The sequence below is a fragment of the Dipodomys ordii genome, unplaced genomic scaffold (genome assembly GCF_000151885.1).
Source record: "Dipodomys ordii isolate 6190 unplaced genomic scaffold, Dord_2.0 Scaffold132, whole genome shotgun sequence".
NCBI classification, from domain to species: Eukaryota; Metazoa; Chordata; class Mammalia; order Rodentia; family Heteromyidae; genus Dipodomys; species Dipodomys ordii.
In genome coordinates this window covers 3672714-3688542 of record NW_012267348.1, presented here as the reverse complement: position 1 = coordinate 3688542, position 15829 = coordinate 3672714, and the positions used below count along the sequence as shown (strand labels likewise).

Sequence of the window (15829 nt, the reverse complement as noted above, 5' to 3'; positions counted from 1 at the left end):
GGTGAAAGGTGAATGGATCTTAGAGATGATGCTATTTCTCATCAGCTTTTACAGAGCAAGTAACTAAGCACACGTAGAATAAACATTGTCTCCATGTGACCTAATAACATGCAGCAAGCTTTCCTGACATCTCTTCTAGTCTTTGACCTCATTAGCCTTCATCAGCCTCCATCACTGAAGGAAATGGTATGCCTATTAATGGTAAACAGTATTTTGAGTCTACTTGCTTGAAGATATACAGCTTCATGTAATGTGTGTATGTGTATGCATGTGTGCATTGTGTGCACACACATATGCACACCTCTGAATTCAGGCAGATTGTCCTGAGCATGAAAGTGGGTGAAGAAATCACTTTTCCTTGATGGAAGTGCTGGTTGTCCTGGTTTACATTGTGCATTCAGGTGTACTGCAAGATTATAAAGAGAAACATGTGACCAACAGCCATAGAGAGAGCTCTAAGTAAGGCCCAGCTCAAGCTGCCCATACCCCCAAAGGCTTTAGGAACTCATCCTTAGCTCGGCATCTCCTTACCCATAGCAGCACCAAGAGTTCTCAGCATACCTACATTACAAGCCCTAGGGTCTTGCCTGGAATTCTCCCCTGAGATCCCAGGGCCTAGAATAGATTGCAGTGCACAGGTGCCAAGCTACTCCAAATTGTTAATGGACAAACTGCAATGCAAGTCAGCATCCCATGACAGATGGTCGGCTTGTCCTAATGCTTGATTTCTCTCAGATGCACTGAAAATAGCTTTACATTGTATAGAAGGAAAGAAACGGACATAACAAAGTCCAGAAGTCCTCTAGAATGTGTTGGGGAAAGGACTTAGAGCTTCTCCCCATACAGGTGGCTGTGGTGTATTTCTGCAGGAGGGACTGCATCTGAAGGTTATATGGGAGAAATGAGGGGCCTTCCTGCAAAACACTTGTCAACGGTTAATACCAAGTCCCTCCTAGAAGGGATAGACTAGTAACTCTGCATGCAGCAGCCATGGTACCATGGCAGTGGTTAGGAGAAGGGCTTTTGTTCTAGAAAATGACCTGCGAGTTTATTTAGGTTTTTTTATTTTTTAATTTTTATAACTTATTTCTCGTTTGATTTTTTTTTTAGTTCTAGTTGTCACCAGTGCACTTTCATATTTGTACTGTCTCCAGTTTGCTGATCTGAGCTCCTGGATGTGGTCTGCTTATCTAGGTGTTATCACAGATCAGTATGGCAAACATATGTGGCTAGTTAAGAGGTTTGTTTGGCTTTGGAACCTCTGATTTGTGGAGCTTTAGGTATCTATTAGCAACACATATATCAATATATTTATGTGTAGACCAAAACTGTGGGGATGCCACACCATGTGAAATGAACACCCATTGGGGATCAGTAGAGCTTTCTTACATGTGAACTGTGCATCCCTAGAAAAGCTGGCCAGCTCTTATCTGTAAAATCTGAGTTTGTTAATGTGCTTTCTGGACCTCTTCAAGTACTACCAGTTTATGATTCGTGTGTCCTGATTTTTTAAATGCATATGAAATTCTACTGTGGTTAAATGAAGCAAGACTCATATCAATTGATTAACAATAAAAAAAAGAACGTCTAGCACAGTTGAAGGGCAAAATGTCTTAATTTTCAAGCAAGGTCTTTGGTTCTACACACTGGGCCTGTTGGAAAAGTAACTGCTTTTTCTCCTGTGTTGAGGAATGTGGGGTAGCAACAGATCATAAGGCTGCCAGGATCCCTCTTGGAGCCGACAACAATCTAGGGCTTCCACCCAGATGAGTGTCTGTCTCCAGAACTAAATGAGGTGGCCCAATTCTAGCAAGTCACTGTCCTTGTCCTCTCCCTAGCCTGGCAACATCATTCTGGAAACGATTTATTTCTTATGTGCCAGTGACTCTGTAGGTGTCAAGTAATTGATGGCAAAGTCACTGCCCCTACAACAGGCTGAGTTAGACTGTGACTCAGTTTAAGAAAAAAAAAAAGATACAAATGAAGAGGGATGGCCAAAGCTGATTCAGATGTGTGGACTCCTGTTCACACTATATACTTCTGTGCAGTGATTGTAGCAGTCAGGGCAAAGTGACCCTTGATTGGGTCACTTTGCTTGCAGAGAGCTCCAGGTGAGTTTCTCTGAGCTGATTGTTAAGAGTCCACACTGATACCCAGTGCTGGAGACCTGGCGCTCTGTACTTTGCCCTATTCAATGCTACTTACAGCTCGTGAGGTAGGTAGGAGCTCCTCACTTACAGATGAGGAAGTATTGACTTGATGAAGTTGAGTAAGAAATATGAGGTCAAACTCAGGTCTGGCCAACCTAGGAACCTGCACTCAGCATTTTCCCACAACACCTGGGAATGGAGTCAGCTGAGAGAGCAAGAATGTCTTCCTCATCCTTGGAGCAGCCAGAGTCAGGGACAGACAACTGTCAGCTTCACTCAGTCACTGTCAGTAGAATTGGCTTTCCTTTCTTATCTTTCTCCCCTTTGTTTTATTCACTAATAATTGACACAATCCAGAAGTACCAAATGATGTGTCCCTCTCCCTTCCACCAGAGTGTTTGAAAAACGAAGCTTTAGGAATAAAATACAACCACAGTACTGGTATCACCATGAGCTACAACCCCAGACAGTAAAAGCCACAAAGATTTAGTCTATTCCAAAGTTCACTCTTAAATAAAAAATAAGAATTCTGTTTCTGTGTGATTAGTATTAGGTATTTGAGATATTTAACAGAGTTAGAAATGATGATGGAATTGACATCACCATTTTGTTTGTAGGAAACTAGCCTGGAAAGAGGCAGATGTCTTCAGGAGAGTGGGCAGAACCAAAGCTTGTGCTGCCTCAACCTCTGGCCACCTTAGTCACTGAAGTAACCATCAAAGACTACACAAAGACACCACTCCTGTGGGGATTTCCAGAGGGTCTTCTGCTGTGCTTTTCTTTGTCCAGTCTCTATGGGGAAGGGGAACATTATGAGAAGGTCTTACAACAATCAGTTTCTTTCTTTCTTTCTTTCTTTCTTTCTTTCTTTCTTTCTTTCTTTCTTTCTTTCTTTCTTTCTTTCTTTTCTTTCTCTCTTTCTCTCTTTCTTCCTCTCTTTCTTTCTTTCTTTTCTTTCTTTCTTTCTCTCTCCCTTCCTTCCTTCCTTCCCTCCCTTCCCCTCTCTTTCTTTCTTTCTTTTTCTTCCTTTCTTTATCTGTCTTTCTCTTTCTTTCCCTCTCTTTCCCTCTTTCTTTCTTTCTTTTTCTTTCTTTCCTTTCTTTCTTTCTTGCCTTTCTTTCTTACTCTCTCCATTCCTTCCTTCCTTCCTTCCTTCCTTCCTTCCTTCCTTCCTTCTCTCCCTCCCCCTCTCTTTCTTTCTTTCTTTCTTTCCTTCTTTCTCCATCTTTCTTTCTCTTTCTTTCCCTCTCTCTTTCTTTTCCTCTCTCTTTCTTTCTCTCTTTCTTTCTTTCCTTCTTTCTCTTTCTTTCGTCAGCTATGGGGCTTGAACTCTGGGCCTGGGCATTGTCTCTCAGCTCTTCAGATGGAGGTGAGCACTCTACCACTTGAGCTATAGGACCACTTCCAGTTTTCTGGTGGTTTATTGGAGATAAAGATCTCATGGAATTTCCTGCCCAGGCTAGCTTTGAACCATAATCCTCAGATCTCAGTCTCCTGAGTGAGCCACCAGCTCCTGACTTGAAGTTAGCTTCTTTAAACTTAAAGAAAAGACTGCTCTGGGTACCAGCAGTGTGATAGGTATCCTACTCATATGGCCTTGGCTTCTGAAACCTGCACCTAGACAAGGCTGTTAATGCTCTCATGGAGGCAAGCTCAGTTCTTTGTGTGCTCACAAGAGGAAAGGAATCTCCTATACCCTAGAAAAACTTGCTTCTCAGACTTCTGGGTTCCACCATTGTCATCATCATCGGTAACTTTAGTTTGGCTGTCACCTGAGCCAGATTGGCAGCCATATGGCTTCAGAGAGAAGTTAACCCAGGTTGTCTCCCTTGCCAGTCTGGGCTGGGCCTCAGTGTTTGTCATAGCATGTAAGTACCACTACCATTTTTGCAGACTGGAGGTATCTTCACTAAGAGGGGTCACTTGCCCTCAGAGGGATGCTTGCCTGCTGCTACTATAAGGTCTCGGAAGAACTGTCACTACAACTCACAATTGTACCAGGAAGACCATGTGTTTGGATGATTCTTCCATGTTTCTGATCTTGTGTGACTGCCTCTCACCCCACAGCAGGCTCAGTCATCTCTTATACACAACAGTGAAGTAGGTGTTCTGACAATGAATGAACCTGTGGGGAGTTGTCTGTCTCTTACCTTTCCTCCAGGTGGGTGAGAGAAGAGACCCATGAATCAAATGGTGGTCCTAGGAGGAGTGTCTGGACCTCCAGATACTGGTGGGTACATCTGTACATTACCCCCACATTTGCTCAGAATCTTGCCATGGAAAAGGGAGCCCCATTGAGATCCAGAGACCTCAGTGACATTGAAAACACAGCCAATGCTACCCGGCTCATTGGTTGGCAGAATTTCTTTTCCTTCCCCTCTCCTTAGCCCTAAGACATCTTTCTTGGTACTCTAACACTGTCTTCTTTGGAAAGAACTAGTGGCTTGAAGTTCAGCAGAACATTAGATGTTAATGACTTAGCTAAAAATGAGCAGAGTTCCTGGCTTTTTAAAAAAAGATGGTGTACGTGGTACCTTCATGCATTCCCTTCACTGTCCTTAATAGCTCTTCTCCTTCAGTGTGTTGAACCTAATCTGTACGTGAGGTATTTAGTATAGTTATCTATTGTCTGGCACCCCTATGGTACCAGCAGAAGTGTACCCGTACCTGAGATGTTTGGGTAGCTTCTCAGTGTAACCTGGAGACAGGGCAATTAGGCCTGCTCCAGGCCTCACTGCAGGATTCTGTTTGGCTCTCAAGCTTCCTTTCTTGGGAAGACTCTGGTCCACCAGGAGGTGGACTTAGCTCTCTCAGCAGCTTCTAGAAGCAAAAGCTTGCCTGCAGTGGGGAAGCCTGACTACTCAGCACCTCCTGGGGTGAGGCATGCCTCTGAGGATGCTTTTTGCCCTCTTCTCCAGTTCCTGAGGGTCTGGCCCACCCCCTGTTCAGCATGCTCTCTAAAGCCTTTGTTTCTCCCTACAGCTAGCATGCCTACCAGTGAGACTGAATCTGTGAACACCGAGAATGTAAGTGGTGAAGGCGAGGCGCAGGGCTGCTGTGGAAGTCTCTGGTAAGTGTGGAGACCACTTCCTTCCTCTCCCCACTTCCCCTGCCACCCCAGTACTCATATTGTCCTAGAGAAGATAAGGGTGAGAAGTCACTCCAGATGGCAGTGAAACTCTAGGACCCCTTCCTCCTGTACCAGATTCCAGAACCCCAGAGTTTCACAAGCCTCTTAGTGGGAAATGAGTTACCCAGGGGGCCAGTTAACCCAGGCCCCCCCCCCCGCTGTGTTCATCAGGTGCTGGTGGAAAAGAAGAGGCGCGGCCAAGACTGGGCCCTCAGGGTGTCGGCGGTGGGGGTAAAACCGAATTCTCCTTCCAGTCTGGTGTGGTATTTGTGCTTCAGAGGAGGAGCTTGAATGGCAGAGTTGCTTTCCTTCACCCATTGGGACTCCCCAACCCCATACCTTGTGGCTGGATGCAGAGATGCTACCCTCTTCTGCTCATGGCACCCTTATTTTGGAACCCTGCACCACTCTGTCCTAACCATGAAGGATGCCATCCCATTAACACCACTGGATGATTTGGGCTGCAGCAGTGGGGATCTGGGGGGGGGGGGGAGAGTGGCAGGCGTGTGCGGAGAACCACTTGCTTTGGGAAGCCCCGTGCTGTTTGGTTTGCTTTCTGCCAGCATCCTTATGTCTTATCTCTATAAATTACAGGTGTCATTTTTTTAAGAGAGCTTAATTTTATTTTTGGTAGAGTTTCATAAAAATGATACGTTATGGTAGAGTAGAACAGTTTATGAAGTGATTTTCTTTTGGTTGGTCATGGAGCTTGAACTCAGCTTGGGCGCTGTCCCTGAGCTCTTCAGCTCAAGGCTAGCACTCTACCACTTGAGCCACAGTGCCACTTCCTTTGAAGCGATTTTTGTCTCTGTTCTGCTCTGTCCTTCCTACATACAACATCATGAAGTAAGCCGAGAATGAGTTTGTCCTTGCCCTGTTTTACAGATGAGAACACTGAGGCTCAAAGGCATGCTGTTTTGCTATAATTCACTAGCTATGACAGAGCCAGGACTCCTGGTCCAGTGCTCCTTTTCTAACAGTAGCAGTGATACTGCTGTTGAGTGGAGTGGCAAGAGAAGAAGTCCTAGCATTGGTGCTGTTGCCAGGGTGCTCTGAGAATGTAGCTGAGAATCTTCTCTTGCCTGGGCCCTCAAGTGTGCTCAGCCCTATGGCCTGGTAATGGCAGCACCTTGGTATCTGCTCTTTGCTGAACCCTCCTGGCCTGCTGTGGCCGCTGAGGTACCAAGTCCAGGCTTCTGTGCATGGCTCTAACAACCTTACTGAAGAAGTGATGGACAACACTTTGCTCAAGCCTTCCAAATCAAAATTTTAACTTTTTTTTTCTTTTCTTCCAGTCAAGCCATCTCAAAATCTAAACTCAGGTTGGTATCTTCTATTATTTTTTTGAGCTTGTATGTGAGCTTTTATGTTTTAAGTTCTATCTTTCATATAGAATTGTTTCTCTTGACCTAAGTTTGACTCGATGGATTACAACATCCATACTGAATTTAGTCATTAAGTGTTATGACCCTGCCTTAGGGGAGCAACATAGGATCAGCTGCCCCAAACCAACAGGACAGAATAATGAACAATAATTTGCCTCCTGATCAACCTTTCATTCATGTCTATCAGATACATCTTGTCACCCCAAAACAGCAAAGTTTTCTGCAGAAGAGGGTTCTGATAATATATAGTTTCTTGATCTGCATGCAAGTTACATGTTCGACTGATAAAAGTGATTGAGCCATGTGCCTTATTTGGTGTACTTTTTGATATGTTTTACTTTCCAATTAGAAACATTTTCCTGCTAAATACAGACAATAGACAATTGTACTAAATATAAATTGTAAAAACTAAGAATTTTAAAAGGAAAGAAAATCTTTGTGACCTTGGTTTAGGCAGTTTTCCTAAGATACACTGCCCAAGGCTTGACACAAAAATTAGAGAAACTGTTTACCATCAAAATGAAAATATTTGCTTTTATTTAATTATAAATAAAAAGACAAACTTTAGATAGACATGGATAAAATATTTACAGACTGTATTTGATAAAAGGTTAGTATCATATATATCATACATAAATGTGAATATATATCTTATGTATAAGGATAATAATAATAAATAACAATAAAATGTCAATAACAAAAAATGTACAAGAGGTTTTAACAGGAATGTCACCAGAAGAAAGATATGGGTGGTAAGCATGTGAAGTGACCAACATCCATTATGAAAATGCAAAATCACACAATTGTACACCACTGTACACCTATCAGGGTGGATCCAATTTGAGTATATGACAATAACAAGTTCTGACAAAAGTGCTGATCAATGGATATTTTTATACAGTGCAAGTGGATGTATTAAATAAACAACAGGGCTATTTTGAAAAAACAATTTAGTTGTTTCTATGAATTTTAAACATTAGTTACCATATGGCCTAGCAATCCTATCCTAAGTATTTATATAAGAGAAATGAAGATACACGCCCACACAACACAAAAATGTTACACAAATGTTTACAGCCTTTTTTTTTTTTCATATGTACTCAAAACGGGAAGTAACCCAAATGTCCATCAAACGATGAATGGGTAGAGCTACTGTGGTTTCTCCATTTGGTAGAATACTACTTAGCAACAAGAAGAAAACTGCTTATATGGGTAACACCATGGGTAAATCTCCAAAGTATTTCAGCATTTCAGAACAAATCAATAGGAAAACAGATCAGTAGTCACCAGGCTGGAGAAGAAGGTGGGCTTTTGACTTTTTTGAGATAGAAATGCTCTATGTTCTGGAGTCTTAAACTCCCAATTCCGGCAGGGGAGTTAAGAGATACTGTATTTTCCCCATTTTAGCACTGTCACACTAAAATGAATCCTTGTTCTGTTTATATGTCTACAAAGAGTAAATTTGACCATATGTAAATTATGTCTCAAACCTAACTTTAAAAAATTGTATGTCAATGAGAAGCACAAGTCGTATGTCGAAAACGAACTTTACAACTTTGGTGGGGGGGGCGGGGAGGATTGGGTGGGGGGATGGGGGGAGGGGGGAAGGATGGGAAGGGATGGGAAGGGGAAACAAAGGAGGAGGCTACAATGCTTGATAAGAAATGTACTCATTATCTTGCCCATGTAATTGTAACCCCTCTGTACAGTATTTTTACAATAAAAAGAAATATAAAAAATTGTATGTTTAGCCGGGCTCCAGGGGCTCACACCTATAATCCTAGTGACTCAGGAGGCTGAGATCTGAGGATTGTGGTTCAAATCCAGCCCAGGCAGGAAAGTCTTTGAAACTCTTATCTCCAATAAACCACCAGAAAAACCGGAAGTGGAAAAAACAGGAAGTGGCGCTGTAGCTCAAATGGTAGAGCGCTAGCTTTGAGCTGAAGAGCTGAGGAACAGCATTCAGGCCCAAAGTTCAAGCCCCATGACCAACAAAAAAAAATTGTGTGTTTGCAGTTACCAAAAGCCATAGAAATGCCTGTGGAATCTGGCCTTTGCCTCAACATTAACATCCCGTTTTCCACACTTTGTAGTTATGCTGGACTGTTCTGTTTTCAAAGCTGCTTCTTGGTTTATCTCACTTCAGTACCTTTGGCCATGCAATCTCCTCTGGATGGATTGTCCTTAACTGCCTCTAGGAAACTTTAATTCATTTGTTTAGATCAGTCCAAATCTCTACTTTTCAGAAGAATCTTCCTTGACTTTTCCAAAGAGCATTGTGTTAGGGCTAGAGGCATTGCTCAGTGGTAGAGCACCTACTTATCAAGTATTAAGCTCTGAGTTCAAACCCCAGTACCAACAAAGAGGATTTGTTTCTCCTTGCTCCTGTACTTAGAATCTGGGGCTAACACTTGCTGTGAATTTGTCATCATTAGTTATTTTGATCTCATATCAGGGTCAGGGACCCTAATGCCATGCCTTCTTTGTCTCTGTGTACTTGGCACCAGGCACATAGTGCTCAGGAGTGTTCTTTCCTGGGAGAACAGGCTTGACTAAACTGGCCACTCAGAGCCCAATGAGGAGCAAGCTGAGGGTCCTGAAAGTTTGCAAAAGAAGGGCATTAAGGTCTTCTGAGTGTGGAAGGTACTTTTGCCTGTTGTTACAGTGCAAGATAGAACAAGGCAGGTGGTCTTTCAAGACCACCTTGCTTGCAGGTGCTGAGTTAAGCATTCCTAGAATCTTAGAGACCTTGGCAAGTCCTTGGCAGAGTTTTCCTTGCTGGTACTCATGCCTCTAGCTGCTTTTCCAATGAAAACTGCACAGCAGCAAGAACAAACACAGAACACACCTTGCTGGATCTACATCTTAAGGAAGAGGTAGTACAGCTTTTTCTTTGCTCACTTTCTTGGTTACATTTCTTCTTCTTTTTAAAAATTTTATTGTAAAGGTGATGTACAGAGGGGTTACAGTTACATGAGTCAGGTAATGAGAACATTTTCTTTTGAACAATGTCACTCTTCCCTCATTCTGTCCCAGTTTTTCCCCTCCCTATTTCTCTCTTCCTAAAGTTGTATAGTTCATTTTCAATCTAGTGTCTAGAGGGTTTCACTGTTGAATTGGTTCGCCCTGTTTGTCCCACTGTTTCTTTTTTTTTTTGTAAAAATACTGTACAGTTACATGAGTAAGGTAATGAGTACATTTTCTATCGAGCATTGTTACTTCCTCCTTTGTTTTTCCCCTACCATCCCTTCCCTCCCCCCCCCCCGCTGAAGTTGTAAAGTTCGTTTTCAACATGGTGTCTTGTACATCTCATTGCTACCTGTATCCTTATTTCAGTATTTTGTTATTTTACTTCCCCTCCCCAAATTAGAAAAATGTATATACAAGATGCAAGGCACCAGAATCAAATACAGTGCAAACTGAGGTTATACCATGGAGGAAGAACATAGAAAAGAAACAAAAAAAAGATCACATGGTACATTATAAATACATTAAAAACAATAGCAAGAAAGATAAAACCACTTGTGTCCCTATCTTGAGGTTCATTTCACTTAGCATCATCATATATGGTCATATGTACATAGCTTTTGACCTTTTCTGTTTGTCCTAGACATATACTAGTTATTGCAGATAAAGGAAACCATGGGACCTATGTTTCTTTGGGCCTGGCTTATGTCACTTAATATAATTTTTTCCAAGTCTTTCCGTTTCTAACAAATGAGGCAGTATCATTCTTTCTGATTGAGGCATAGAATTCCATTTTCCATTATACATACATACATACACACACACACACACACACACACACACACACACACACACACACACGAGTATTACATTTTCTTAATCCATTCATTTACTGAGGGGCATCTGGGTTAGTCCCATATCTTAGCTATAGTAAATAATGCTGTGATAAACATAGTTGTACTGGTAGCTTTAGTATAGCCTTGTTTGTGATCATTTGGGTAAATGCCCAAAAAATGGGATTACTGGTCATAGGGGAGCACTCTGTGTAGTCATTTGAGGAACCTCCATACTGCTTTCCAAAGTGGTTGAACAAGTTTACACTCCCACCAATAATGCAGTAGAGTTCCCTTTTGCCCCACTGTTTCTATGCTTCCCTTTCCCCACCCCAAAACAGATAAACTAATAAGACAAAGGATATAGAAATCAAAAACAGTGACAGAAGGGAATAAATCAAAGATAAAAGGAAAGAAGAGGAAGTTGCTCTGTGGCTCAAGTGGTAGAGTGCTCACTTTGAACTGAAGAGCTCAGGTACAGCGCCCAGGCCCAGAGTTTAAGGCTCACAACCAACAAAAAAAAAAAAAGAAAAGGAAAAGGACTACAAACAATATAATAAACAAAACCTCTTCATTTTTTGGGGTTCGTTTCAATAAACATCATTTTATATTATCTTATGCACATAGCTATTGAGCCCTTGAGATCCTCTCCTAAGAATATCCTCTTTATTCTCACTGTGTGAATGTTTAGATTGCTGTTTAATTAATCATGTCCAGGTATTCTTTTTTTTTTTTTAAGTCTAACAACACAGCTAAGTCAGCCAGAACTGCAACATGGATGCAGCCTGGATTTTCCTCTTGAATTGAATCCCTGGAGGAACTACCCCACAGCCCTGTGGCTGGGGCAGCAGGGTTGAGTGAGGAGGGACTTAACTATGGGGCTGGCTCTGTCTTGAGATCCAGATTGATGAGCAGCAGTTTATGGAGCACTTCACCAAACCATCCCCTTGTGGCCGCAAGTGTTTTCCATAAGGACAGGCTGAAAAGGAGAATATTTTTCCTAATTGCAAACAGGAACTAGAAGTAGGCAGAAGACATGGCTTTGTATCTGTTTGGCTGTGCTAGTTCAATATTGGATCTTTCCCTAAAGGTGTATTTTACGCATCATTCATTAGAAAAGGCACCTGATGACTCAACTGCCAGGCTCTGAAAGAACCTGAAAGTCTGAGAAAAAACACCTGAAAGACTTCCTCAAAACAAAAGTATAGTTTGGAAGTACTTTTCTGTTGAATGAACTCTGTATGCTCTGTATGATGATTGAGCTGCCACTTGAGATATATATAAGCTAAAGTGGTTCTATACACCCATACCACAAATCCACATGCCATATAGTGGGCATGTAAACTACATATGTGTGCAGGTGCAGTTTTACATCTGCACATGAATCTATAAATATCTAGGTTTTTTCAAGATGGCAGATTCTGGAGTTATTTATAGCCATAGCAAAGAAACACAATGGCACAATCAAGTCAAGATCATACTTTTAAAGCTGTATGTTAAGAGTGACATGATTTATATTATGAGGTCTATTTATTTCTTTGCCTTTCCTTCCTTCCTAACCCCAGTCCAAATTTCTGTTGCTCAGTATAGTTTATTGGACTGTAAGATGCTATATCTGTCATCTAGGGAGCAATGTTTGCTTATCTTTCAGCCGACGCTGGCGTCGCTGGAACCGATTCAATCGCAGAAGATGTAGGGCTGCTGTGAAGTCTGTCACATTTTACTGGCTAGTTATTGTCCTGGTGTTTCTCAACACTTTAACCATCTCCTCTGAGCACTACAATCAGCCGGACTGGTTGACACAGATTCAAGGTACAAGTGAAGCTATTCTCTTTTTTACTCTGAGTTGGTTCCTTGTGGCTAACTGCTGCTTAGTGTAATCTGATGGATATGCAGTGAAGTACTGAAACATCTAGTGAGCACTAACTTGGAAAATGGTAAAACCATCCAAATACAGGCAGGCCCTGGAGCAGGGGCACAGTCTGTATGGTGTGATAAACTGATTATTGTCCTAACCTTCAGATAACCTCAGATCTGGAGTCAAGGAGTTGGAAGGACATTTTTTCTGACCCAGTTGGGATCCTTGTTTTTTAACACATGGTTTTGGCTACCCATCTTGGAATGCTCAAAAATGGAGTGTGTGGAGAGACAGTCTACCATACATTTGTCAGTTTGGGGTTCTCCAAAAGTCCTTCTTACATCTGTTTTCTCTATCTCTCAAGCCTACATGGCAGTGATTCCTGTTGTTTGAAATTATATTGAGAAATGATCACTTCTCTCAGGGTGCCATAAGCTCAAACAGATAGGTTGGTTTATGTAGATTTAAAAAATATATATGTAATATATATATATTTATATGTAAAATGATGTTCTGAGTGCAGAACCACATGCTTTTAGTGCTGTGAAATTCCAGAAATTATGTGGAACCATTCACTTTTAGTCAGCGAGGCCCAGAGAAATCAAGAAATGCCTCCCAACTCAAATCTAGACAGTAGCAGTACCAGATCCAGCACCTGGCACACGAACAGATCATCAATATCAATGCCACACTTCTGTCATGAGTACAATAGCAAAGATAAGAACAGGGATTGCTGTGTTTACTGTGGAGACCAGTGGGAGGGAGGTACCAGGAGAAGTGGAGCCAGAGTATCTCCCACATTGAGATCCTGAGGATGTGTGCCCTTTGTCTTTGCAGATATTGCTAACAAAGTCCTCTTGGCTCTGTTCACCTGTGAGATGCTGGTGAAAATGTACAGTCTGGGTCTCCAAGCATATTTTGTCTCTCTTTTCAACCGGTTTGATTGCTTTGTGGTATGTGGTGGGATTACTGAGACCATCTTGGTGGAGCTGGAGATCATGTCTCCACTGGGGATCTCTGTGTTCCGGTGTGTACGCCTCTTAAGAATCTTCAAAGTGACCAGGTAAGGAAATGTGTTTTGTGCCACAGCTGTATTCTGAGCAGGAGGTGGTGGTCAGGTTTGACACCACCCTGGCCAGGTGGTGTTCCTGGTTCATACCCTCATCTTGACTTACAGGCACTGGACTTCCCTGAGCAACTTGGTGGCATCCTTGTTAAACTCCATGAAGTCCATCGCTTCACTATTGCTTCTGCTTTTCCTCTTCATTATCATCTTTTCCTTACTTGGGATGCAGCTATTTGGTGGCAAGTTTAATTTTGACGAAACGCAGACTAAGCGAAGCACCTTCGACAACTTTCCTCAAGCATTGCTGACAGTATTTCAGGTGAGTCTTGCCTCTGTCTCTCCTTTCTTGTTCCCAGTGTACCATGAGTTATAGTAGTTGGAACATCTGCCTTCTTGTCTGCTCATAGCTCAGGAATATATTTTTATTAATAATCTCTATGCTAACAATGCTCTGTTAAACTTTGTATAAATTATTTTGTGTCATCTTCAGCTATTTTTGCAATATGACTTCACACTTTCTTTTAAGGCTACTGTATAACAAAATAATACACAAAAACCCTTTTTTATTTCATTTTTGTTAGGTATCTGTAAAATATCTGCTAAAATCTTCTTGTTTGTGGCTAATTGTTTAAGCACAAGCAAATTTGTAGTCCTTTTTATAAGAGATACACATGAAGACATGAGTTTGGAAGTCTGAATACTTCGGTGTGTGGCAATGTCACCCCCTCTGCCCTTCTCTGTCCTGCTTCTGTGATGGAATAGGCTGAAGACTATGGGGATCACTGTGCTGTGGGGCTTCTAGGAGGCTGGGTGGGAAGGAACAGTCATTTCTATGGGTGGCTGTGCCACTCAAGGCCTAGTGTACCCTCCACCATTGTGGCTACAAGCTGAGGTGGGCTGAATATTCTCCTCAGGCTCTCAGCTAATCCCCTTCTTGAATAGAGACTGAAAAATTTGCTTAGAATGCCTATCTACCCTCTCCGCTTTTTTCATGTGGTGTCAGTAATCATTGGTGCCTTGCAGGAGAGTTAGGGAGGCATTATGGGAAAGGAGGGGACTGTTGGGTTTCTCGGTGGCTGTTTCTGTGTCCAGATGAGCAACTTGTCCTTCTCAGAAACTAATGGGAATGGCCTGTGAGATTCTCACATGGTCATTTGAGATACATGGAATACTGTATAATAATTGATAATAGAATAGTAATATGGTACAATAATATGGTTTAATCTTTTAATTATTCTGGCATTTTGGCTGCTGGTGTGTCATTGTTTTTTCTAACTTCCTTCAAAACCTGTAGACTTTTTGTTTTGATACATGCATATGGCATAAAATTTAAGTGTTACAAAACGATATGAATTGATAATTCTCTCACAAAGACACTGATTTCATCATCTAGGAGGCAACTACTACTAAGCTATTTCTCTCTACTGTGTAGTCTTAGATATGTTATTTGTTCATAGATATAAGCCAGTCTACCTGAACACCTGTAGATGAATTTACACAGATAGTGGCTCACTCTACATGGTTACATCTTCGTTTGTTTACTTTGCTGGTGGTACTAGGGTTTTGACTCATGGCCTTATACTTGCTAAGCAAGCACTGTACCATTGAGTCATGAATCAATGTTTGTATGTATGGGGGGGCGCTCCTGGGGCTTAAACTCAGGGTCTGGGTACTATCCTAAGCTTCTTATTCTCAAGGCACGCACTCTACCACTTGAGCTACCACTCCACAGCTCTGGCTTTTGTTTTATGGGGGGAGGCAGCAGGAGATACTTTATTGGAGATAAAATTCACAAACTTTCCTGCCCATAATAACTTCAAACTGTGATCCTCAGTTCTCAGTCCCCCTAAGTAGCTAGTATTATAGGAATGAGCCCCTTGATGCCCTGCTTCAATACCTCTTTTTCTCTGGTCATTTTTGAGCTAGGGTTTTGCTTCTTGCATGGGCATGTACCTGTACCCTGAGAGCTTCTTATTTTTTTTCCTCTGTGGCTGAAATTATGAGCACATGCCACCATGCCAAACTTTTTCTATTGAGATCAAGTCTTATGACCTTATCTCTAGAACTACAGTCCTCCTAATGTCAGCCTCCTGAGTAACTAGGATGTTTTTATTCACTTAAATTGACCTTAAAAGCCTTCCTATCTGTTATATAAAAGGTCACCTCCTCCCTTTAAAGACTACCTACATTCAGTGGTGTGGATCACCATCCTGCAAATAAGCGCTCCCTCTGGATGAGAATTTAGTTGTCCAGTCTTGGCTCCAGGTGGTCCGTACACATAAGACTTACGTGACATGTGTGTAAGGCAGATGTGTAGGAACAAGCCCCTCAAGTGTAAATGCTATTATAAAGGGTATAAACAGATTCGTAATCTTCAGTACCCTGTTGAAATGCTCTGCTTACAGTTGTGATCATTTGCTCTCTGGCAGCAATGAGAAGA

At 41.9% G+C, this 15829-nt stretch overlaps 1 protein-coding gene across 5 annotated transcripts in view; it reads left to right on the top strand.

The window, feature by feature from the left end:
- The window catches only part of Cacna1d (calcium channel, voltage-dependent, L type, alpha 1D subunit), a 506855-nt gene that overhangs the window by 402305 nt on the left and 88721 nt on the right, over positions 1–15829 (top strand). For 4 of the 5 annotated variants that reach the window (XM_013030746.1, XM_013030745.1, XM_013030747.1 and 1 more), the window contains exons 10-14: positions 5133–5220; positions 6576–6602; positions 12117–12277; positions 13161–13386; positions 13501–13708. In XM_013030746.1, the coding sequence (XP_012886200.1) occupies positions 5133–5220; positions 6576–6602; positions 12117–12277; positions 13161–13386; positions 13501–13708 (710 nt within the window). Of the gene's footprint in view, positions 1–5132; positions 5221–5451; positions 5512–6575; positions 6603–12116; positions 12278–13160; positions 13387–13500; positions 13709–15829 lie in introns of all 5 variants that reach the window. The other variant, XM_013030744.1, reaches the window with a different exon arrangement.